Source organism: Ceratotherium simum, chromosome 3, assembly GCF_057802395.1.
Source record: "Ceratotherium simum simum isolate JZ-2026a chromosome 3, ASM5780239v1, whole genome shotgun sequence".
Classification (NCBI taxonomy): domain Eukaryota; kingdom Metazoa; phylum Chordata; class Mammalia; order Perissodactyla; family Rhinocerotidae; genus Ceratotherium; species Ceratotherium simum.
This window is the reverse complement of record NC_141902.1, coordinates 74,998,106-75,021,840: the sequence shown is the minus strand read 5'-3', so window position 1 is coordinate 75,021,840 and position 23,735 is coordinate 74,998,106. Positions and strand designations below refer to the sequence as shown.

The 23,735-nt window shown below is 47.1% G+C and overlaps 1 protein-coding gene across 1 annotated transcript in view; it reads right to left on the bottom strand.

Annotated features, from left to right (window-relative positions):
• Positions 1-23,735, bottom strand: part of ATP10A (ATPase phospholipid transporting 10A (putative)) — a 158,873-nt gene that overhangs the window by 18,001 nt on the left and 117,137 nt on the right. The window contains exons 7-12 of the mRNA XM_014781027.2: positions 22,505-22,757; positions 19,081-19,298; positions 17,412-17,606; positions 14,244-14,829; positions 7,373-7,476; positions 7,157-7,283 (exon numbers count right to left, since the gene is read on the bottom strand). Coding sequence (XP_014636513.2) covers positions 7,157-7,283; positions 7,373-7,476; positions 14,244-14,829; positions 17,412-17,606; positions 19,081-19,298; positions 22,505-22,757 — 1,483 coding nt within the window. The remainder of the gene's footprint in view (positions 1-7,156; positions 7,284-7,372; positions 7,477-14,243; positions 14,830-17,411; positions 17,607-19,080; positions 19,299-22,504; positions 22,758-23,735) is intronic.

Below are 23,735 nucleotides of genomic sequence, written 5' to 3'. Positions count from 1 at the left end.
CCCAAAGCCCTAGTAGATAGTTGTATGTCGTAGTTGCACATCCTTCTCATTGCTGTATGTGGGACGTGGCCGCAGCATGGCTGGAGAAGCGGTGCGTCGGTGCGCGCCTGGGATCCGAACCCGGGCTGCCAGTAGCGGAGTACGCACACTTAACCGCTAAGCCACAGGGCCGGCCCCTGCTTTTCTCTTTTATGCCACATGGTTCCCTGTGCTGGGACACGGCCATGGACTGAATGTGTTCCCCCAAAATACATATATTGAAGCTCTAATTCCCAATGGTATTAGGAGGTGGGGCCTTTGGGAAGTGATTAGGTCATGAGGGTGGAGCCCTCATGAATGGGATTAGTGCCCTTATAAGAAGAGATACAAGAGAGATGATCTTTCTCCACTATGCGAGGATACAGAACAAAGGCAGGCATCTGCAAACCAGGAAGAGGCTCCACACCAGGAACCAAATTGGCAGGCGCCTTGATTTGAGACTTCCAGCCTCCAGAACTGTTAGAAACGAAAGTCCCATGTTTAAGCCATCCTGTCTGTATATTTTGTTATAGCAGCCTGAAATGACTAAGAGAGACACCAATTCCCTTTGTCCTCCTAGAACGGACAAGATGGCAGGTGCAGGGAGGATGGAGTCAAGGTATAATACACGTACAAAAAGTGCCCATTTCCTAAATGATACCCTTCGATGGGCCTTCACAAATCACACACTTGTGTAACAGCCCTGAGGTCAGGGAACAGCATCACCAGCTCCCCAGAAGCCCCTCCTCAGGGGCAAGTGTCTTTTCCTTTCCATCTCATGCAGCCTGTGCGGTGTGTTGGACCTGGGCCTACCTCCCACTTGAGGAATGTACTGGAAAGCTAAGTAGGAACTTGGGAAGGGCCCAGAAAGGAGGAGGGGATACCGTACCCTCTGCTCTGAACCATGGAGTCACCACAAGAAGGACCAGGCAGGGGTGTGGGGCTCAAGGTCTGCTTAGGAATGAAACCACATTACGCTTCATGCTCACTGTGGGCACGTCCCTGACCGCCCAGGCACCGGGAGGCTGTCTGGCCTTGGCCTCTCCCCTCCCGCAGCCCTCTGGCTCTAGCACGGGGAGAGAGTGTGTGCCTGGTCTCTGACTCCTTATCCTCACCATCCAACAGAGTTGACATCGTTCACGGCGTCCTAAGTGTCACTTCTGTTGTGACATGTTCCCTGACATCTGGGGAAAGAGGGAGGGGTGATCAGGCCTGCCTCCGTGTGTTCATAGGGGCCTTGTTCATACTTAATGCTAACAATAATGATTATGGAATAATCACAATGATGGCTAACTTTGATGGATTACTTTTTGCCAGGCAAAAATATGGGCAGCATCCCTAAGATGTGAGCACTACAATTACCCCCATCACACAGATGTGGAAAGCAAAGGCGAGGGAGGTGAGTTCACAAGGGAAGGGCCAGCGTTCCACGCACGGTGTGTCTCATGCTCCAAACCTCTGAGCTGCATGTCTGCTCCGGGATACGGTTTCTACGAAGGTGTTTCATGTATAACTCAACCAGCTGCCACCCTTCACTAGACGGCAACTTCCTTCAGAAGGGACTGTGTCTCCCGTCTCTGTATCCCAGCCACTCAGCCAGGGCTCCTTGGTAAATGTCCACCAAGAAAGAAAGCAGGGAAGCCCTCACAGATAAATTCCAGTCCAGAGGGAGTTTGCCTCTTTTCAGGGAAGACCTAACACCTTGAAAATATAGCTTTTTTATTTCAGGAGCTAATTGGCCAAAGTAACAGGCCCCCTACTTGGTCACTTGACTGACCCTCACCTATATAATGTGCAGGTTTCAATCAAACACAGCATATTATTGAAATTAGAAATAGAGTTATGGAAAGTGTGCCTGTCTCAGTACGAAATACAGCTGAGGATAAAGAGTAAATTCGAGGGAATAGTCCTTTTAAAATGATCTAGAGGCACAGCATCTTTCTCCAGCTCTCCAAGGTAGCTCGCTTGTAATATAATTTATGTGACTTTGAGTAAAAGCCACCTTCTTTATAATCTGATCCTTGGGGAGCCTGGCACTTTGGGTATTACAACAGGGGTAGGTGGTAGGGTTTAAGCTAAAGCCACCAGGCTTCACTGTGCTCACACGTCAGGCAGCTTCTAATGGAAGGGGAAAGATTTCACCAACCAAAGAGTTTCAGACGACACTTGGAGAAACCAGCAAGAATGAGGAGGAAAGTGAGCAGAATATTGTCCTTTGAATTTAGGTTCTTGGCCAGAACATTATGGAAAAGAAAATTTCAAGGACACAGTGTGAATGGCGGTCCTTCCTTTGTGGTTCTCTGATATTATTTAACATAAGAACCCAAGCGAAAAGATTTAGAAAGGGGTATTTGGGTTTGGGATATTAAAAATATAAACAGTTTACTTCACATTTCTCAGAAACGAATCTGAGGAGTTGGGATATGTGCCCATGGATAAAGCTGTGCTGAGCACCACGGTCGTGGCTCTCCTGTTCCCTAGCTCAGGCCTCGCCTCTGAACCATAACTATCCCAGGCTCCAGGAAATGGTATGTGTTTAACAACCAGCTTGCAGGAGGGAGGCTGTTTGCTGAATTTGCCCATTCCTGTGGTGTAAATACTCTCACCTTGGCTTGGATTTCAAGCTATCAACATAGCATCAAAGGCTATGCAAAATTCCTGAAAATTCATGCAAAACAGCAAACGGTGATTGCAACATTCCCCAAAATTTATCAACAGGGTCTCACCAACAGGCATGAGCAGGCTCCAGCACACTGCTGGTGCCCACTATGGACAATCCAGTGGTTCCTTAACTGACCCATCTCAGAGCCATTCTAACACACTCCTGGAGGGAAGCATCAGCCTCAGGATGACAGTGGAATGGGGCTGAATCAGAATTCTGAAAAACTTTACTAGCCAGGACACTGACCTGACCCCAAAAGAAAGAAATGGAACAGGGATAAGTAGAAAATTCTACTTTTAGATGTTTACATAGTTGCCTAAGTAAGAATTACAAAATCCAAGCTAGAAAGCAATTCCCGTGAAAAAGACCTAGGAAGGAGGATTGATCTCAAGTTCAGTAGGAGCCTAGGGTGTACTAGGGCTATCAAAAACTTAGGACATGTTAACAGAGATATAGCATGGGGGCCAAGGGAGGTGATGGATGTCCAACCACCAGAGAGAGTCTGTACAGAAGAGGCCAGCCAGGCTGTAACAGATGTGAGAGCAGTAAGCTGAGACTCATCACCACACTGCTACTGAGGGCTGGACTCTGCCTGCACCTCGCTCAGCACTTCACTGCACCCCCTCTGCTCACCTCCACAGGATTATTACCCTGCAGAAAGGAAAGTGGGATGCAAAAAAGACCTCATGGCTAGTAAGTGGCAGAGCCAGGACTGGACAATCAAACCAGGGCTCCTAGACTCAGAAAGAAGGTAAGGTAGGCGTGCCTGAAAATACAGGTGAAGAAAGGACAGCTCAGGGGCTCACAACTGTGTCCTCAAACAGCTGAGGTCTCATCCTGTGGAAAGGGGAAGAGATTCTGTCTGCATTGCTCCAGGGGGTGGGACCAGTGCCCACTAGAAGGCGGCAGATTTCACTCCATTCAAGAAGTCAGAGCTGTCGGGGGAGACGAGCTGCCCACCGGGGGAGAGCACGCCACAGTGAAGGGTCGGGCGGGTGTGTACTGTGCTGCGGGCCAGGAGAACCAGCGGGACCCCCTGCCTATCCCACAGGTCTGATCAACAGTGTTTTTCAGAGAAGCATGCTCTAGATGTAAACAGCCTTAGTTCAGTAAATCAAAACCAGGCCGTCCAGCAAAGGCACAGCTGTTTTCCAAGTGTTTCACTGAATTCACCCCCAGGGATACTGCTCAGGATGCCTCTGGGCCTCTGGACCCTGGGGCTAGTCTGAGTAGTGCAAGGCCTCTTACAGGACACCGTAGGCAAAACAGAATACTATATAGTGTCGTGTGTGTATACATTATATTACATACATGAATTAATATGAATTAGATATTATATTAGATATGCATATATAGATAACCCAACTTGTTTGGCCAGGGAACAAGGCCAAATGAATTACAGCCTTTCTGTGTGAAATGAAAGAGGAACCTGTTTCTTCGTGCTCCCGGAGCACCATCTGACCATCAGACCACAGGATGTAGTGTGTGTATACACAGCAGGTTACAACTAGTTCCTGGGGAGGACACGTAGAGCACACATACAGAGACTCAGCTAATTTAAGAATGCTTCAATAAATACTATTTTAAAATATTAAAATAAATATTAAAGTAATAAATACTTTTATGAGTACTAATATGAACATAGTAGCAAATATGGGCACATTTTAGTAAAAATGTCTTCTTTTCATCCAAACTGAATCTGTGAAACACTCATAAGATGTAAATTAAATTGCAGCCATTTCTGGGGTCCAACAGTTTCTTTTTGTTTCGGGGCTGGGGGGCATCAATTGTCGAGAAGCCTCCCTCCTCATCTCTATTTTCGGTAGGAAAGCAGGGTTTAAGGGGAGGTAAGTCAGGTGCCGTTGCAGGGTGCCTGGCGGAGGACAAAAGGAATTCCACAGAAACGGACAGTGGTGAGAAACGATGCAGAGAAAGCATTTGACAAGATACAGTATCCATTTATGATAAAAACTCTGAATAAAATGGGTATAGAAGGAAAGTACCTCAACATAATAAAGACCATATATGAGAAACCCACAGCTAATATCCTCCTCAATGGTGAAAAACTGAAAGCTATGCCTCTAAGAACAGGAACCAGACAAGGATGCCCACTGTCACCACTCCTATTTAACATAGTACTGGAAGTCCTAGCCAGAGCAATCAGGCAAAGAAATCAAAGTGATCCAAATTGGAAAGGAAGAAGTGAAACTGTCACTATTTGCAGATGACATGATTTTATATATAGAAAACCCTAAAGAATCCACCAGAAAACTTTTAGAAGTAATAAACAAATATGGGAAAGTTGCAGGATACAAAATCAACATACAAAAATCAGTTGCATTTCTGTACACTAACAACGAAGTAGCAGAAAGAGAAATTAAGAATACCATCCCATTTACAATTGCAACAAAAAGAATAAAATACCTAGGAATAAACTTAACCAAAGAGGTGAAAGATCTGTACACCGAAAACTATAAAACATTTCTGAAAGAAATTGAAGAAGACACAAAGAAATGGAAAGATATTCCGTGCTCTTGGATTGGAAGAATTAACATAGTTAAGATGTCCATACTTCCCAAAGCCATCTATAGATTCAATGCAATCCCTATCAAAGTTCCAACAACATTTTTCACAGAAATAGAACAAAGAATCCTAAAATTTATATGGAACAACAAAAGACCCCGAATAGCTAAAGGAATCCTGAGAAAAAAGAACAAAGCTGGAGGTATCACACTCCCCGATTTCAAAATATACTACAAAGTTATAGTAACCAAAACAGCATGGTACTGGCACAAAAACAGACACACAGATCAATGGAATAGAATCGAAAGCCCAGAAATAAACCCTCACATCTATGGACAGCTAATCTTTGACAAAGGAGCCAAGAACATACAATGGGGAAAAGAAAGTCTCTTCAACAAATGGTGTTAGGAAAACTGGATAGCCATATGCAAAAAAATGAAAGTAGACCCTTACCTTACACCATGCACAAAAATTAACTCCAAATGGATTAAAGACTTGAATGTAAGACCTGAAACTATGAAACTTCTAGAAGAAAACATAGGCAGTACGCTCTTCCACATCGGTCTTAGCAACATCTTTTCAAACACCACATCTGATCGGGCAAGAGAAACAATAGAAAAAATAAACAAATGGGACTACATCAAACTAAAAAGCTTCTGCACAGCGAAGGAAACCACCAACAAAACGAAAAGACAACCTAACAATTGGGAGAAGATATTTGCAAACCATACATCTGATAACGGCTTAATCTCCAAAATATATAAAGAACTCATGCATCTCAACAACAAAAAAACTACCAACCCAATTAAAAAATGGGCAAAAGACCTGAACAGACATTTCTCCAAAGAAGATATACAGATGGCCAACAGACACATGAAAAGATGTTCAAAATCACTAACTATCAGGGAAATGCAAATCAAAACTACAATGAGATATCACCTCACGCCCGTCAGAATGGCTATAATTAACAAGACAGGAAACAATATGTGTTGGAGAGGATGTGGAGAGAAGGGAACTCTCATACACTGCTGGTGGGAGTGCAAACTGGTGCAGCCACTATGGAAAACAGTATGGAGATTCCTCAAAAAATCAAGGATAGAACTACCATATGATCCAGCTATTCCACTGTTGGGTATTTATCCAAAGAACTTGAAAACACCAATTTGCAAAGGTACATACACCCCTGTGTTCATTGCAGCGTTATTCACAATAGCCAAGACTTGGAAGCAACCTAAGTGCCCATCAAGGGACGAATGGATAAAGAAGATGTGGTATATATACACAATGGAATACTACTCAGCCATAAGAAACGATGAAATCCAGCCATTTGTGACAACATGGATGGACATTGAGGGTATAATGCAAAGTGAAATAAGTCAGAGGGAGAAGGTCAAATACCGTATGATTTCCTTCATTAAGTAGTAGATAATAACAACAATAAACAAACACATAGGGACAGAGATTGGATTGGTGGTTACCAGAGGGGAAGGGGGGAGGGAGGAGGGTGAAAGGGATAATTCGGTACATGTGTGTGGTGATGGGTTGTAATTAGTATTTTGGTGGTGAACATGATGTAGTCCATGCAGAAATAGAAGTACAATGATGTACACCTGAAATTTTTATAATGTTGTAAACCAATGTTACTGCAATAAACAAAAAATTAAAAAAAAAATCAATTTCAAAGCTCATACTAAAAAAAAAAAAAAAAAAAATGGGAGGCAAGTCAGGTGCCCTTGCAGGGTGCCTGGTGGAGGACAAAAGGTATTCCACAGAAACGGAGAGTGGTGAGAAACGTTCAGTCAGGGAAAGTCCCAGCTGAAGGCCATGCTAGCCTCACGGCAGGCGGCTCCTTAAATCAAGCCCGGCCCGTGCAGAGCTGCCAGTGGCTAGAGCCATGTCACCTCCGGTCAAGGACCATCTCTAAACTCCACAATGCGTCACAAGTGTAATTACCTAACAGATGCAGATTCGTCTCCAGGCGGATGGCAGACTGAAAGAGGAGCTCCTCGCGGTTTTCCAGGGAGGATTCTGCTTCTAAGTGGCTTTGCAACCAACAGGCATACTCTTCCTTACTCAGAACCTATGTGAGACACACTGATGAGTGCCCGCAGGCGCTGAGCACTGCTGGGGCGCTGTCAGCACGCCCCTGGCAGAGCGGCCCCCACTCACCCTCTTGGCAATGCATAAGGTGCGCAGGCCTTCTACCGCGTACAGGTTCAGGTAGTTCTGAGTCGTGCTTCGGATTTTCTTTTGATGCCTTCCTCTGGCGTCATCTAGATTGGGGTAGAAGCAGAAACACGGATGAGTAAGAACAAGAGTCTAGCGGAATGCCCTGGACCACTACAGTAACCTCTGGGAGCTCTGCATGGTGTTGAAATGACTGCATATGCCGCAGTTTACGCCGCTGAGAGCTCAGCGCCATCCCAGAGGTTCTACTAGGAAGCTCTTTCCACCCAGCTTCCAGGCTGGCTTCCCACGGAAAACAGTCACACTATAAGGTCTCTATAGTCACACTGAGAGAGACAGAAAGTCAGATGGTGGTTGGAGGGCTGGGGGAGGGGAGAAAAGAAGAGTGTTCAATGGGTACAGAGTTTCAGTTTGGAAAGATGAAGAAGTTCTGGAGATCTCTTGCACAGCAATGTGAATATACTTAACGCTACTGAATCGTATGCTTAAAAATGGTTAAGACGGCAAATTTTATGTTACGTGTTTTTTTAATCACAATTAAAAAAAAAAAAAGCTAAGAAATTAGCTCTCAGCTAGAAAGAGTTCTCCAAACATCCACCTTTTTCTGTTTTCTGTAGACACAGAGGAGGAGCAGACTTGGTGCTTTGCTTACTACCCAACTGCACAAGTGCTGGCTGTGAGCCTCACCCAACCGCGGAATCCACGCCAATGTGACACACACCTTCTTAACCCCACCATGTTCTTGGGCCGACAATTATGAGCGGGAAGGCAGAAGGCACTTTAGTTTATGCATGACAAAACTGGGGTATGAGTGTGTTTCAGGGCCAGTGAGGAATAAGTGGCCCTCGCCTTTCTGCCTTGCTCTAGGTGGCTGCAATTGCAACGCTAGGTCAGAATTTTGTTGCAATTCATTTAGCAGGAAATGTCACAAGAGCATCCTTTCCCAGAGATTTACTCCAGCAACCTCCAATAAGGGACATGTGGGAAACCTCTGTACCACTAGATTTATTCCATGTTTATTTCATCACTTGTAGAAAGTACACACTTTTCATATAAAATTTAAAGTAAAAGTTAGCTGTTATTTTAAAAAGAACCTCCTCATATTTTTGACTGTTTCTAATATCCCTGAGAAGTTAATATAAACAAAACCTCATTAAGAGTGATCTGGCATCTTTTTATGCAGGAGCTGGACACAAATAGAGGTGCACATTCTTTCCCTGTTTATGAAAAATCATACTTAATAGAAAGTGCAGTTTCTATCCCCAGAACACCAGTAGTCTTGCCAGATAGAATATAAGATACTCAAACATTGCATAGGACATACTTTTACTGAATATATTATTTGTTGTTTATCTGAAATTCAAATTGAACTGGACATTCAATATATTTTGTTTGCTAAATCTGGCAACCCTACTTATCAGTGGCGAGGTCCCTGGGCTGAGGAAGGCCGTCTCCTACACCTGTTGGCCCTTTTATACACTTGACCTGGGAGGAACACTCTTACCTCCTGGACATGTGTTCTCCACAGAGAAGACAGCACCCCCAAGGGACCAAAGATTGGTTCTTGGGAGCAAAAAATCTTTTTTATGCATAAAGCACAGATTATGTACATAAACAGATATACAGCATATTCGTGGCATTACAATGTCATAGGGGGACAATTAGGAAAAAAATGTCTAAAAAGGCTCCTTAAGGGGGCAATAATGAAAAAAAAGAGAGAGTTGGGAAACACTGCCCTAGATTACTTTGCTTTAGGAATTTAAATTTCCTGAAAACAAGTCCAAGTCATCTTAATTTTGGCTACCATTTACTCCTGATATTGTGATAACATTCTTAGAAGGTTATGGTAACATTATTCCAGATTCTGATTATTCCTGAGCAAAGAGATGTCTGTCTGAGAAACTTTGGAATTCAAATAATAATCATAAAGTACTTTGGTTGTCCCGAGATGGGAGGAGAAGGCTGTGCTCCAGGGAAGGAGCAGCATGTAGGGTGTGCGATGCTGCGATTAACCACGCTGGTCAGAACAAAACTAATGGAGCAAGAGGCAGCCCGGGCCACTCGGGACCCTGGGTGCCCTGGGCGAGGGTAAGGTCACACAGGAGGCCACACTGAGGTGTTTCTGTGCAGGGCCATCTGCAGCAGGGCCTGGGGACAGAGCCCACCCAGCCCTGCAGGGAAAGAAGCAGTGATTGCCCCACTGCCTCTACTCTCCTCCAGACTCGAGGACACACAGCTCCTCCGCCACTTCTGGCAAGACCTTGCTCCTCATGCTTAGGTCAGTCACTTCTCCCTTACAGATCCCCACTGCACCAATGGCTGGACGGTCACTGGGAAAAACCAGTGTCAGGGTTTGCAGGATCGGCTCTTTGTGAATGCTGTGAACCCTCTACATTCTGAGGGAGGGGTCAGGAGGGTGCAAAGAACTCAAGCTCAAAGCAGATGACCACCGAGTTGCTGAGGGGACCTAAGAAGGAGACTGTATTGAGCACTGTCCTAGGGAGCAGGAGGGTGGACGCCCAGAGGGATTCAGTGAGCCTGGCTCTCCTGCCCAAACCTCAGACTATAGGCCTTTTACATTCACATTGCATTTTAAGTGGTATTCATGCAATACTAACCTCTTCTTCCTGATATTCTACAAGGCAGCCCAGACCCCCTGTGGTTTTTCTGCCTATGGTCCTAGGAGGAATTCTGTGTCCAGAACACAGCTGATTGGGTAATGGAGCAACATCTCTTGCAGAGGTAGAATCAATGCTACCTAGCGTCTCTGCTGCTCGGTAGGTGGCGGTGGCCTTAGGGGCCTATGCAGAAGGTCCCTGAGGCCACATCTGGGTCCTGGAGGGGCTGGGGGCACAGTACCAGACAGTGACAGTTCCTGTTAATCTGTAAAGATGACTCTCGTGTCCACTGACCTCAAGACACAGCAGGACTGAGAGGAGCCCCGCTCGGGCTGAGCAGTGCAGAAGGACACTGCAGCCGAGCGCAGGCTGCTGAGCCTGTGTCCCCACCACACACTGCTGGCAACGCTCAGGACCCAGTGAAGGGCCCGCAGGGGAAGATGCCCATTCCTACTCATGATTTTAACGTGTGTTTTTAAATTGCTTGAAGTGATATTTCCATTTCTTCTATACTTTAGAAAAATTTACTTGTCCAATAAGTAGTTTCATCTCAGTAAGATGGTAAATTAAGAAGGTGAATTCCCTCCTTCGTTCATGCATGCATTTATTGATTTACTGAACAGCAGCAATGTGTGACGCCCATGCGAGTTGGCGGCATACTCTCTATCCTCACTCTTGCAGGAGGGTGGAGCAGTGTAGGGGTTTGTGCCTTAAAGACCACAAAGACTTAAAGACTGAACCACAGGCGAGTGAATCTTAAGTGGGAGGGGCCAGAGAAAAGGGAAAGGAACCTAGCTTATGCTTTATGCCTGTATCACACCAGGCACTGTGCTAGGGCCTTGGGCAGGAGTTTCCTGTGAGGTTGGCATCCTGATTTCCTTTGTATAGATGGGAAACTGAGGCACAGAGAGAGTGAGTGACTTGTCCAGGGTCACCCCTGCCCATAAATGTAGACCTGGAATTTGAACAAAAGTCTGTAGATACTGCAGTGGGTAGAGTCCCTGCGTTCTATCTGATGCCACAGAGCTTCCTGCCAGGGCAGGCAAGACACAGCCATGTCTCGCAAATCTGACACATTCTGTCTAACATGGTCACGTCCACCATTAGCTTAATGTCCTTGTGCCTTATTTGATAAATGTGTCGTGAGCTCTTTGAAGAATGATGTTGGATTAAATGCAGAGGGTGACACTCGTGTGTCCTCCTCACTTTATCACCTGCACAGGTAGAGCAGCTTGCCCATAGCACTGCTTCCAGAGCACAGGTCGCCATTTGCAGGTCTGCTCCTCTCCACATCCCACAGTAAAAGTTGAATGATTTATGCGTAACGCCAGGGTGTTACCGGTGGACACTTCAAGATGACCCCAGAGCCATCATACAGTCCCTATCCTGGGAAACCACTGGTGTCTCTGATCGTCATGAATATTAGCTTGCCTGGTGCCTACATGTAGACCTTCCTTATCCAAACCTGTCTGAACCACACACTGCTTAGAAATTCCCAGAGGAAGGTGGAGATCTGCACAAACTGCTTATTTTTAATTTGCCCTGTCAATGTCACGATTTGGGCAATGTGAGTGTTATGGCAGTGTCATTCTTTTACCTGTCCCTTCCATGGTGCAACAGATGGGAGCCTTTGCTCCTTCTCATCTGCAGTTACCTAGACGTGGAAGGTAATTTCCTCCCAGGGACCCACAGTAAGAAATGGACAGCAGGGCCGGCCCCGTGGCTTAGCGGTTAAGTGCGCGCGCTCTGATGCTGGCGGCCCGGGTTCGGATCCCGGGAGCGCCCTGAGGCACCACTTCTCCGTCCAACGCGAGGCCGAGTCCCACGTACAGCAACTAGAAGGATGTGAACCTATGACGTACAACTATCTACTGGGGCTTTGGGGGGAAAAACTGAATAAATAAAATCTTTAAAAAAAAAAAAAAAAAGAAATGGACAGCAGCAGAGGAGGTGGGCGCAATAGCAAAGCTACACCAGGGCTGCAGGATCGGTGGAGGGGGCTGCGTGGCTCCAGCCTGCATATGAGCTCCCTGCACCCCTGACCTTCAGGTTGACTGAGTGATAAGAGTTCTGTTTGTTTGTGCTTTGTCTAGAAATTTGAGACTTTCTACTCCATTTAAAAAAGTGCACTGCCAGCTAAGTGCAAGTGTGCCAACCGCAGCAGCCTTCTTGGTTGCTCTGTGTCCCTCAAACAGCTCAGCAGGGCTCCCTGCCCCCCCCAGGCCTCTCCTGCACCCCCATCCTACCCTTGCTTGCTAGTGCTGGTCCAGGCCTTTTACCTTATCGCTGACCTGCTGTACATGGTAAAGTCTGAAACACAGCAGTCCATTAAACTGTCTTTACTGCAAGGCTGTGGAATAGGACAAAGGTGATTTTTTTACAGTAGAAGGAAATCCGCTCAGATAATTGTCTATTTATCTGCTTTTCTTCATTGTGTATGAAAAATCAAATTTCAGAATGAAGAAGGTTCTTGGAATGCAAACTCAACCTGTGAACTGGATTCTCTGTCCACCCTAGGGCAGAACCACTGCAGGAGTGGAAAGGCAAAACCCTGCCCTCCAAGAGGTTATCTCCACCAAAGGCCATCCAAACTGTTTTTAGAGACGCATTTGCAAATTTAGCTCAGCTGCCTTTGGGAGGCAACAGCTCTGTGATGGGAAAACGGATTTCCTGTCTGCAGAGATCCCCCAGGGCACTTTCCCACAACGGGGTGGTCCTGGCCTTCGGAGACAGGAGTCCTGTTCCAAGGCACTGAGAACATGTCCTGTTCTGAGGCACTGCAATTATGGAGAACCATGGGAAGTAAGGCATTCCCTAGCTCCATCCCAGAGCTCCAGAAGGGCGTAGCCAGGGTACAGGGTTTCCCAGCAGGTTGTACCTAGAGCTGTTTCCAGGATACAGCAGATAGAGAGGCTGTAGGGGTCAGACAGCACAGCCACCAGCCACGGCAGGTCCGCCTCCATCTGCCAGCAGCATCCTCACTTCCACCCTGCTTCTCTCCCTAGAGGTCACATGTGCACTCCTTTGTCTTCCGAGTGCACAGGGGGGGTGACCAGGTTTACAGTGGGGACCCAGGTCCTTCCCATCCAAGGCCCAGAACTGTATCTGGAAAGAGGCGAAGCCCTTCTGCTCGGTAAAGTTCCACCCTCTACACCAGTGGTTTTTGAGCTCCTCTTTTCCAACCCAAAAGTTATATGGAACTCTAGTACACAAAAGAGACTAGGAAAGGGCTGCACTGCCCTAGCAGAGACAGAGGGTGGCCAGCGAGAGGCCAGCAGCCCCCACTACCTGGGCCCCTATTGTGGCCTGAGGCAGTTCCACAAATGGGCTAAAAGCTGCGACCTAGACCTCACAGGTTCCAGGTCTGGTCAATCACAGGACAGAAGGAACTTTCTGGAACTTTTAGTCTAAAAGTTCTGATAAATAAATGGCAAGCAATAGGATTTATTGGTGCATATGAGGAAGCCATTTGGTGTAAAACTAATTTGGCCTGACCTTGTTTTTCCAAAAGGGCCTGTCACCTTTGAACATGCATTGTATATCTGCTTTACCATGTCCCAGAGACAAGAACAAATGCCTTTAAGATAAGGATGCAACTTCCCCCACATTGGCATTGCCTTAAGGATAAGCATTTCTCTCTAGGCTAGGATTTGATTGCTGTACTCATCCTGTGACCACCAAGCTTGAGACAACAGACCTGCTACCTGCTGTGTCCATCAATTCCCGTGCCGGCAGGGCAATCTTGTGACCACTGTAAAAGGGACATTGTAATCATATGTGATACATGCCCTTTGACAGTATATAAGCTCTGTACACCCCACTTCTTTGGTGCCCTTCCTTCCTTGGGGGAGGAAGGCCCTGGGCTACACGGTCCTCAAATATGGCTCATAATAAACTCACCCCAATTTTGATTTACAGATTGATTATGGATTATTTGTGTCGACAGTTCTTAACCTTCATTGTCTAGATTTAAAACCTGATGCCTGGCCTCACCCCCATTGTTGTGAGAGGAGTTCAGGCACTGAAGCCTTCCATCCCCCGCCTCCCCTAGTGCATTCTACTCCAACCCTTCAAAGGAGGAAAGGGTGATCCAGAGAGGCAGATCTCGGATGGGCACTGCTTAAAAAAGGATTAATGAAAATCGCTTTATCCATGGGAAGGGACTAGGGGAGGGGCTGATTTCTTGGGACTTCCACCTGGGGCTAGGAGTGTAGCTGAGCGAGGGAGCTGGATACCTGAGGAGCAGGGCAGCAGCAGGTCCATAATCACCGAGTCGGCCCCCTTGGTGTAGACGTTGATCTCATCGGTGAGCGGGTGCCGGATCACCACCGACATCCTCTTGCGGATGGAGTCGAAGCCCAGTGTATGCAGGAGCTCGAAGGTGAGCCTGCCCAGGTGGGGCAGCTCCACCGACACCTGGTCGTGCAGCCGGTCAGCAAGCGCACAGTTGTAGGCCCGGGCGGCGTAGACGAGCGCAGCCTCGTCAGGGCTCTCGGCCTCGTAGCGCAGCTCCTGCTCCTGCACCTGCTCCAATTCCCGCCCCTGCTCCCGGGTGGCACGCTCCGGGGCCCAGCTGTCAGCCCCGCTGCTGTAGCCATTGCTGGTGATGGCTGGGGCCGGCTGGCCCAGCCTCTCCTCCAGTCTGAGCAGCGTGCTGTTGTTGGACAGGGTGGACAGAAAGCTGGACCCCGACTTATGGGTGGACTTGGTGGCCAGGCTCCCAATGCTGCTGCAGCCTGAGGTCAGGCGGCTGGGCGTGAACCTCCGGAGGAAGTCTTCTATCGTCTTCACGGGGGACTTCAGCTCACACCTCCCCCTCACCTGCCAGAGAAGTGTCAGAAAACAGGTGAGGAGTGTCCCCTAGAGGCCTCACCCCGACTATCACAGGGCACTCCTCAACTTCCCCAGTGGGGGCTCCAAGCACAGACCCCCCATTCTCCAGATTTCAGGGCATGCAATGAAAATTGCAGCCAGAGCCAGCATCGCTTCCTGGAGACCATCCTTTGGCCTTTCCACTTCACTTAAACAAAGGTCATCCAGTATTCGTTCTTTTAGGATGTGATCACCAGGGTAGCCACAACTGAGGCTCCAGACTGACTCAGTGGAGTGTGCGGCTGGTGGTCCCTGCAGGCTTTGAGACTGCCTCCTCTGCTGGCTGTTCACTCACTGCAGTGTCCCACTGCTTTTCAGAAAAAGTTCATAGGAGTGGGCTTGTCATTGCCTGGCATTGCCTGGCACAAAAGCCAACTTTTTTTTTTTTTGCTTGAGGAAGATTAGCCTTGAACTAACATCTGTGCCAATCTTCCTCTATTTTGTATGTGGGACACTGCCACAGCATGGCTGATGAGTAGTGTAGGTCTGCGCCCAGGATCCGAACCCATGAACCCCAGGCCGCCGAAGCGGAGTGTGCCAAACTTAACCACTGCGTCATGGGGCCGGCCCCCAGCTTTTTTTTTTTTTTTTTAAATAAAAAACCATTTAACAAAAGGCCAGTTTATACATTCTTTTGAATTATGTCCATAAAAAATTTAAATATACAAATAACATTCCCAAACCCAAAAGAATCTTTCTCAACAAAGGAAATACATAGACAAATTCAAGATCCAAATCATTAAACACAATTTTTAAATCACAAATTATATATCTTCTAATCAGAAATGAAAATAACAAAATTACAGTTACATACAGTTGTTAAAGTTTCCAAAAGCTCAATGACGGAGCAACAGAGCAACACTTTGCGTACTGTTAAATAATGCTGGTATAATATATCTATTTTAATTTTTTGCTAGAAAATGGAATTACAGCAAATGTTGAACCAATAAAAACACTGAATTATAGTTATCTTAAATTTTCATAATTTTGCCCATGTGTCCAAAGTTGTGAATTACAGTAATAGCCTCCAGAAAAGTCAAGTATTTGGTAAAGCAAGGTACACAGAACCAATTTTGATAAAGGGGCTTTTATTTGTTCCTATAATGACTTAAATATGCTACATATCCAGGCAGGAGATTCAGGTAGCCACGTGGAGCTCCTGTGGCTCCAAATACCCTCAAAGGTGGCACTCACTAAAGTGTGGGAACAGAAATGCATGCAGAGACACATTCATTTACAGTCTGAGGTGGGTGATCGAATAGTCTGCTCCTCACGTGGAACTCACTGCATGTGTGAGGCAGGCTTCAGTTATGTTGGGGTCTCTCTCACATATTCAGTAATTGCAATGATGCCTAGGTCTGTCAGACAGGGTCTAACCTAGAAACCAAATACCCCACCAAATGCACGCCAGAAGGATTGAAAACAGGGTGGTGGAAGAAGCCAGGTGAGATGCTGAGGCAGCTCTCGCCCAGGCTGGCAGCACAAGCTTCCTGTCTCTGAGTTCTTTCCGCCGGGATCTTCTGGGCCCACATGCTCCTGCTGCAGAGAGGGCCGGGAACCCCTTGTTCACCCCACAACCTCCACCAGGGGCTCCATCAGTGGAACCTGCTGGAAGGGCTGACCCAGGAGGTGGGGAAGGGGCTGGGAGAGCAGGGGGCTTAGGGGCCAGGTCTACGCATGCGTCCGGCCCTAGAACACTTTTGTTTTGACCCATTTTAAGTTGTCTCGCTGTATTATGCACATCCGCACTTAGGTGGCTCCCACACCACCTGGCCCACCTGGAGACTTTCTGAGGAGCACCTGGGTTATAGAGGATCCTTTCGCACATAAAACTTTACTCTCTTTAGAGAGAACCTTAATGTTAACCCAAACAAAAACCAACTTGGGTACCGCTATGCTTCTACCCCCTTAGGTAACCTCCGATTAATTCTCGACCACTTCTTGAATGAAAATGTTACAGGGCTTTACTAAGGTCAAATACATTTACTGTGTGCCAAACCCTACTCTGAGCCCCTTCTGTAAATCTGCACCACAACCCTCCTGTCCCAGATGAGAGTTGTGAGGCATAGGAGGGGAACAGCTCATCTAAAGCCACTCAGCTGAGTAGTGAAATCAGGATTCAAGTCCAGGCAGCTCATCCCAGAGCCTGTCCTGTCCTCTCTCCTGTGAGAATCTGGGACCCTGAGGCTCTGCATAGGTCGTATAGGGCAGCCTCACTCCTGCCCCTGTCCCCCCAGGCCAGGCCAGCAGCTCTGTGCCCCTCCTATCTTGGGGTCGGAGGATGTCTGTCCTCTCTCACTTGGCCCAATCCTGGCACCCATCCACTGCAGCCTGGGAAGGCAGTGAAGAACCAAAGAGCTTATTCGCCCCTATGAAGAAGCCCTCTGCTGCCTCCCCTTAAACCCGTTGAGGTGGTGCTTAGCACCTCCTGCAGGAAAGGAAAGAGCATTACCCTCAGGAAGACTGACAACAGTGGGGCTGTGCCGATGGTCAGGGGCCTGTTAGGCTCGAAAGAATACTCCAGAACTTGCCTTTTGTCGTGGCTGATCTGGGGATGTGACAACCACTGTGTTGCAGATGGTGAGTGCAATGAAGAAGTCGAAAACATCAGACAGCTCCGGTGAGAGGTGGGCCAGTGGGTGCTCCTGGTGCCTTGCGACGGCCAGACACCTGTCACACTCGCTCACCTTCTCAAACAGCTTTGGGTCGGGTGCAATGTCCTTCTCCTGGGAAGAAAACAGAGCCTGAGGGGTGAGTCTGACACAGTGACCTGCCAAGCATCTTGGCAGCCATTAAAAGCACCTTGATTTTATTATCAGCTATAAACACACCTTCATCTCACACATACACATATGCCATTTACATAACGATAAATTAGGTGTAGTTTTAATTGTATAAGAATATATCTTACATGTGAAATGAAATGCATATATTCTTACACATAATATGATATACATGTTCTTATTATAAAGTAATACATCTAAAAGTATATATTAATTTAAAATATCTTACTCAGGAAGACTTGAAAATTAGAAAATAATAGGGAAAATTTAACAAATCTGTATCACACCACCTCCAAGTAACATATACTTTTTGAAAAACATGCTTCTGCCTTTCCTTCCAATTGTTTTTCTATACATTTATATTTTACGTAATCAAAATATTTTATACATAAATTGGCAGTTTCCATTTTCCCCAAAATATTATATTGTCTGAACTTTCGCTGGCCTTTAAGATTTATTTGACAACGCAATTTTTAGCAACTTCAAAAAAAATGTAGCATAATTTATTTGACCATTCCTTTATCACTGGATACATTTTTTTCACTGTTTTGCTGATGTAAATAACACACTATCAACTTCTGTGTAAAGAAATCTTTGACTGAATCACTAAATTCTTAGGTCAGAAAGTTTGAGCATTTCAAATATTCTTGACTCATATTGCTAATCTTGACTCATATTGCTAAATCAATGTCAGGAAAACTTGTTTCAGCGCAGTGTCCCCCCTGCCAAGTGTGAGAGGCCCCTCCCATGTGCCCCGTATAAACCCACCAGTCAGCGACCACAATTCTCAATCACCTCTATTTAAACGGCAGCGTCTATGTGGGTTCAGAAGAACATAAAAGAAGGAGGCCACCACAGAGTGAATAAAATGGATTCAGACGTCTCTGTTCTTGAAACATTGTAGAAGTGAAAAGATGTTTTAAAGGTTGTCACTCACACACTCACTCCTGGAAATTTCCCTGCCTGACGAGAATAGTCCATAAATGTTTGGGCAGCTGACAAGGCAAGGGAGAGAGAAGGCTTACTGGATTTGAGCTCATCTAATTAAAACTATTTTTTTTTTCATTTGGCTTTTCTTTTTCACAGTTGTCCTTCTGCTCTGATGTTTTATTCATTTCATTTGGCAGGGCAGACTTCCTCTCTGTCACCCATTTGGGTGGCTCACCAGCAATCCTCCAGCCTTAGAAGCTTTGGTGAAGGGGCTGTAGGTACAGTGGTGTTGGAAAAGATACAGTGGTGTGGGGAGAAGGTGTTGGCCAGAAACACTTCCGCTCACTGAGCAGAGCCAACCCTCCAGCAAGAGCTTGTTTGTATTAATAGACATAGACACATCCGATGAACCGGGGAAATGACAGTGGCAAGGAAAGGTGGTGATGCCCTGGCTCAGGGCGGCCGTCGTCCTCTGAGCTGGACTCACCATGGGGCTACTGAAGGCCGTGTGTTTGGACAGCATGCTGGCCCGCTTGGTCTCGGCCCGACTGCCCGTGCGCCGGTGTGACTTGGTGCTCTGGCTCCTGTGCATGATGCGGATGCTCTGGTGGCTCCCAATGCTGCCTCGCTGGGGCAGTGAGCCCCCTCTGGGCACCGCCTCTTCCTCCTCTGAGTCTGCCTCCTGGTACTTGGCCAGACGCCGGGCTGTGGGGAGAGGGACATGGAGTGATATGTCATAGTGAGGCTGGGCAGACGGATCTGATTCAGAGCACTCACTACCCTCGCTCTGTAATGGCAAGGCCCCATTTAAAGAAGGTTTCCACTGAGGGACAGAGGAGGTTCTCATTTATCTGCACCTTCAGTCAACCTCATGAGGTTGATATTCTCAACCCTATTTCACAGATGAGAAGGCTGAGTCTCGGAGAACTTAAGGAGCTTGCTAAGGTCACAGGATGCAGAGGCAGGGGTGGAGACGGCACCCAGGCCTGTGGGACACCAGAGTTCGGGTCCTGTCCATTATGGCACAGTGGCCATCCCACTCCACAAACAAGTCAAGTGTGGGCAGAGATGACTTCACACAAGGCTCGTCCCTTCAGGTGGAGCCTCGGTGTAAATGGGGGCGGGGTGGGCTGGTGGCTGGGAGGAAGGCAAGGCAGATGGTGAAGGCCTGGCCCACAGCGTAGCCAGGCTCCAGGCTTTGCCCTTCATCCTGGGGTCATGGGGCCATCTGGCTCACTGGGAACATCAGGACAGATTACGTTGAGCATCTGCCTTGTAGTCACACAGAAATAACAGTTCTCAGGCTGTATTGATGGTGCTCACCTGTGGGGGTTCCTTGCTCAGGGCTGGGTGGGTGGTGAGTACTGTCTGCACTCACCCTGTATGGATGAAGCGCTATGCAACAGGTGGGCTCACAGTCCTCCTTGGGTTAGGGTTGCCAAGCATGGACTAATGCCGCTGGGGTTTAGAACCAGCAAGCAAAGCTCTACTGAAGAGGACCTTGACTGCAATGCTACACTTGAGCCCTTAGGGGTCGCTGCTGAGCAGAAGTCCCTGTGGCTGCTCAGTGAATCACAGACAGTGCATCTGTGGTGCTGTTTCTTGCTAACAATAGCTCTGAACACGTTTTCCTGGCTCTGCCTAGTTAGTTCAGCTTGTTCCATCATGGGCGGGCCACAAGGAGACTATTCATGAGGATTACTCATTCAAAACAAGTGATTACGCAGAACTTCAAGGGCAGGTCCAGTGCTGGGCAGGGGTGCAAGGTATCCTCACACAAGGAGGCCTGTGTGGGGCCAAGGGAAGGGGCCTCCAACTGGGGATGCTCATGGCATTGGTTTGTCCTGTGGGCCAGGCCTTATATTCAGCATCTTTCTTTAGAAAGACTTTTCTTTAGAGATGAGAAAAATGGAGATAAAGAAAGAGAAGTCACCTGCCCATGGTCACAAGGTCAAGTAATCGCCACTGCCAGGATTCCAACCCAGGGAGCTCCTAATTCCAGGAGCAAAACTCCTCCCACATGCCCCACGGCTCCTGGCTGATATAAGTCCCAGTTTGGTGTCAAGTAGATGACAAGGAAGAACGAAGCCAGGACATGGGATTGTCCAGCTTCTAGGCCTGTGTGTTAGGAGCTTGGCCTTCAGCCTCCTGAAGGGCACACCTGCCTGTCCCACCCTCCCGCAGCAGTTGTCAGATGTTAGCCTAAAAGTAGCCATCTCTCAGGCCATTGCTGGTGTCTCTGTGGTCTGCGACTGTACAGCGGCTTCTGACCAGCAGTGGTCTCAGTGATGCCCTTGATGTCCTTGAGGAAGATGAGGGCAAGGAGGAGGTGATGCCTGTCCCTGCACATGCACTGTCACCAGGACACTAGGTCAGAGACAGCTACACCCATGGTCTCCATGGCCAGTTCAGGTATCTGTGAGCTGGGCTCAGTGCTCAGAGCCAAACCCATCAGGATTCATTTTACTAATGAGACCTGAGAGGTCAGATCACGGCAGTAACTGCTGAAGATGCTCTTGGCCCCAGCTGCACATCAATGACCGACGGCAGCACTTCTTCAAAACATGCTGCAGAGATGCCTGGTGGTTTGTCTTCACCAGAAATGCTTTCCTGTGTCTTCCAGAGGCGATGGAACCATTTGGTATTATGGCAAGCATCTGACAACAGTCAAAATCTGAACCTTAGTTGGGATTCTGCTCACGGAGCCTTTGGTCCAGCTTTCAAAGGCTGCCGCTGACCTGTCTTCCTGGTCTCTGACTCCTTCACAACTAGGCTGAGTCCTGCTTTTAGGTAAATAAGCTCTTCTGCTCAAGGTTGAGGAGTTACAGAAAAGGGAGGGTGAGAGAGGGTGGACAGGTGGATGGATGGGATACTGTCGATGACCATTTATTTGGATGGTTTAATGGAAATCATTAAACAAAGTAGATAAGTTCCTATGCCTTCTGTTTAATATGACAGCTTTAATTTTACATGGATGTTAGTGGATATCATGATAATTCTCAGTTTTATAAAACTCACAAAAAATCTCATGCTTCCAATAGAACCTTGCCACCAAATCCTCCACCAAATCCTCAATAGGAAGTACAGCTTCCTATTGACACCCACACGCTGTCCCCTTGTTCTATATTTGCTTCTGTTTCCATGGCAAGGTCTCTTTGATGTTCTCAGATGCCGTTTTAGGAAGCAAAGGGAAGGCTGCAGAGCAAGTGCCCCCTCTCAGAGGTGTGATGGCCCCAGAAACATGACTGTGGTGCAGGGACCCTTATCATGGTGCCCTCTCCTGGCTTGGGCGCTAGCTGGTTCTAGTCACACACTCAGCTTATGAAGCGGATGGCTCCTGTGCATTCAGAGAGGAGAGAGGCAGCAAAGGGTAAGGAAAGAAGAGATGGGAGGAGGGACTGCTTAAAAGATCCAAAGTGAGTGACATTTCTCTCCAGCTCCCATGGACATCGTATTCCAAGGGAAAGAATGCAGCATAAATTGCTCAATGCCCTTCTGAGAATTTTCAGCTGAGAACAAGACGACCGATGGGTGACAACAGAAACATATCTTTTTCTCTTGGTGTGGTAGAGAGACTGGGTGCCTCAGAAGTTCCACAAGGATGCCCTCCTTAGTTCCCCTTGTCTGGCAGAAAATGAGTGTTTAGGCAGATGCCCACCACACGGAGACCCTGTAGTGAGTGGGTGCTGTCAGCCACGTGGAAGTGCCATTTCCATAAGTGCTGCCAGGCTTCAGGCTCCCGAGTTCTCTGACAGCCCTTCTATGTTGTATTCTCCCTCAGAAATCAGCACTCCCTGAAGCCTGTGTGTATGTGTGTCTGTGTGTGTGTGTGTGTGTGCGGGCACACGTGCATGTGTGCATGCAGCTTTGACAGAGGAGCTCTCTGGTCCAGCCCCTGCCCCCACACTCACCATTTGCATCATGAGCATATTCTATGCCAGACACAGTGCATCTTCGGAAAACCATCTTATTCTCAGTTAAAGTGCCCGTTTTATCTGAGAAGATGTACTGTATCTGCCCTAAGTCTTCCGTGATGTTCAGAGCTCGACACTGCAGCTGCGAGTCTGTTTCTTCATCGTACAACTCTATATCCTGGTTAATGAAGTACACTTGGCAGACTTTCACAATTTCAATGGAAACATATAAGGAAATTGGGATCAAAACCTAGAAGACACAAGATACAGAATGAACAGCCGGCTGTGAGGACCAGGGAGCTGCAGAATTAGTCCAATCTATTCAAATGACAAATGACTACAACCACAAGTAGGTAAGGACTATACTGTACCTTTCTGAGTTTAAACAGGTTGGTTTAGAGTCAGTATTGGAAAAGTATTAGGATATTGGCAAAGAGTTTAAACTAGGACAGCCTACGGTGCCACTGCAGAGCGGAAATCCACTACCGTGTTTGAAAGTATGGTAACCACGGCTTGGATAGAGGCAAGCGTTTTCGTATTAATAAGTTGTGCTTGACAGAAGCTAGGAAAGAAAAGAGAGAGAAGAGAAAAAAACACATGGCACAGTCAGAGTCCTCATAAGCAAAGTCTCCTCGCACCACAGCGGCACTCAGCCCCCGGGCCGTCCCAGGGCTCCCAGCGACAGCAGTGCCCGTCCCCCAGACACAACCCCACAGTTGAGAAGAGAGTCTTTTCAGAGGCTGGTTTTGTGTTGAAGGACAATTTCTGTGATCTTGTACAATACACAGCAAAGAGAAGAAGGCTTTGAGAAGAATATTCACAGTTATGCTTTGACAATTTAAGAATAACCTCCATGAAATCAACGCTTAAATTTTTCTTTTTTTGTGGAGTAACAGTATTGAACTGATGTTTACGGGCTCAGAATACCATATCCAGACTATCAGGGTTCTCCCGGTAACTTAAGCAAGTTAATGCAACACCTAATACACTACTAACTCCAAGGCTAGAACAAAATTTGCATTTACAAAAAAAGACTAACTGAAATAAGTCAAACAGAAAAACATAAATACTGTATGATCTCACTTATATGTTGCATCTGAAAAAACAAACTCATAGATACAGAGAACTGATTGGTGGTTGCCAGAGGTGGGAAGGTGGGCAAAATGGGTGAAGGGGGTCAAAAGGTACAAACTTCCAGCAATAGAATAAATAAGTCATGGGATGTAAT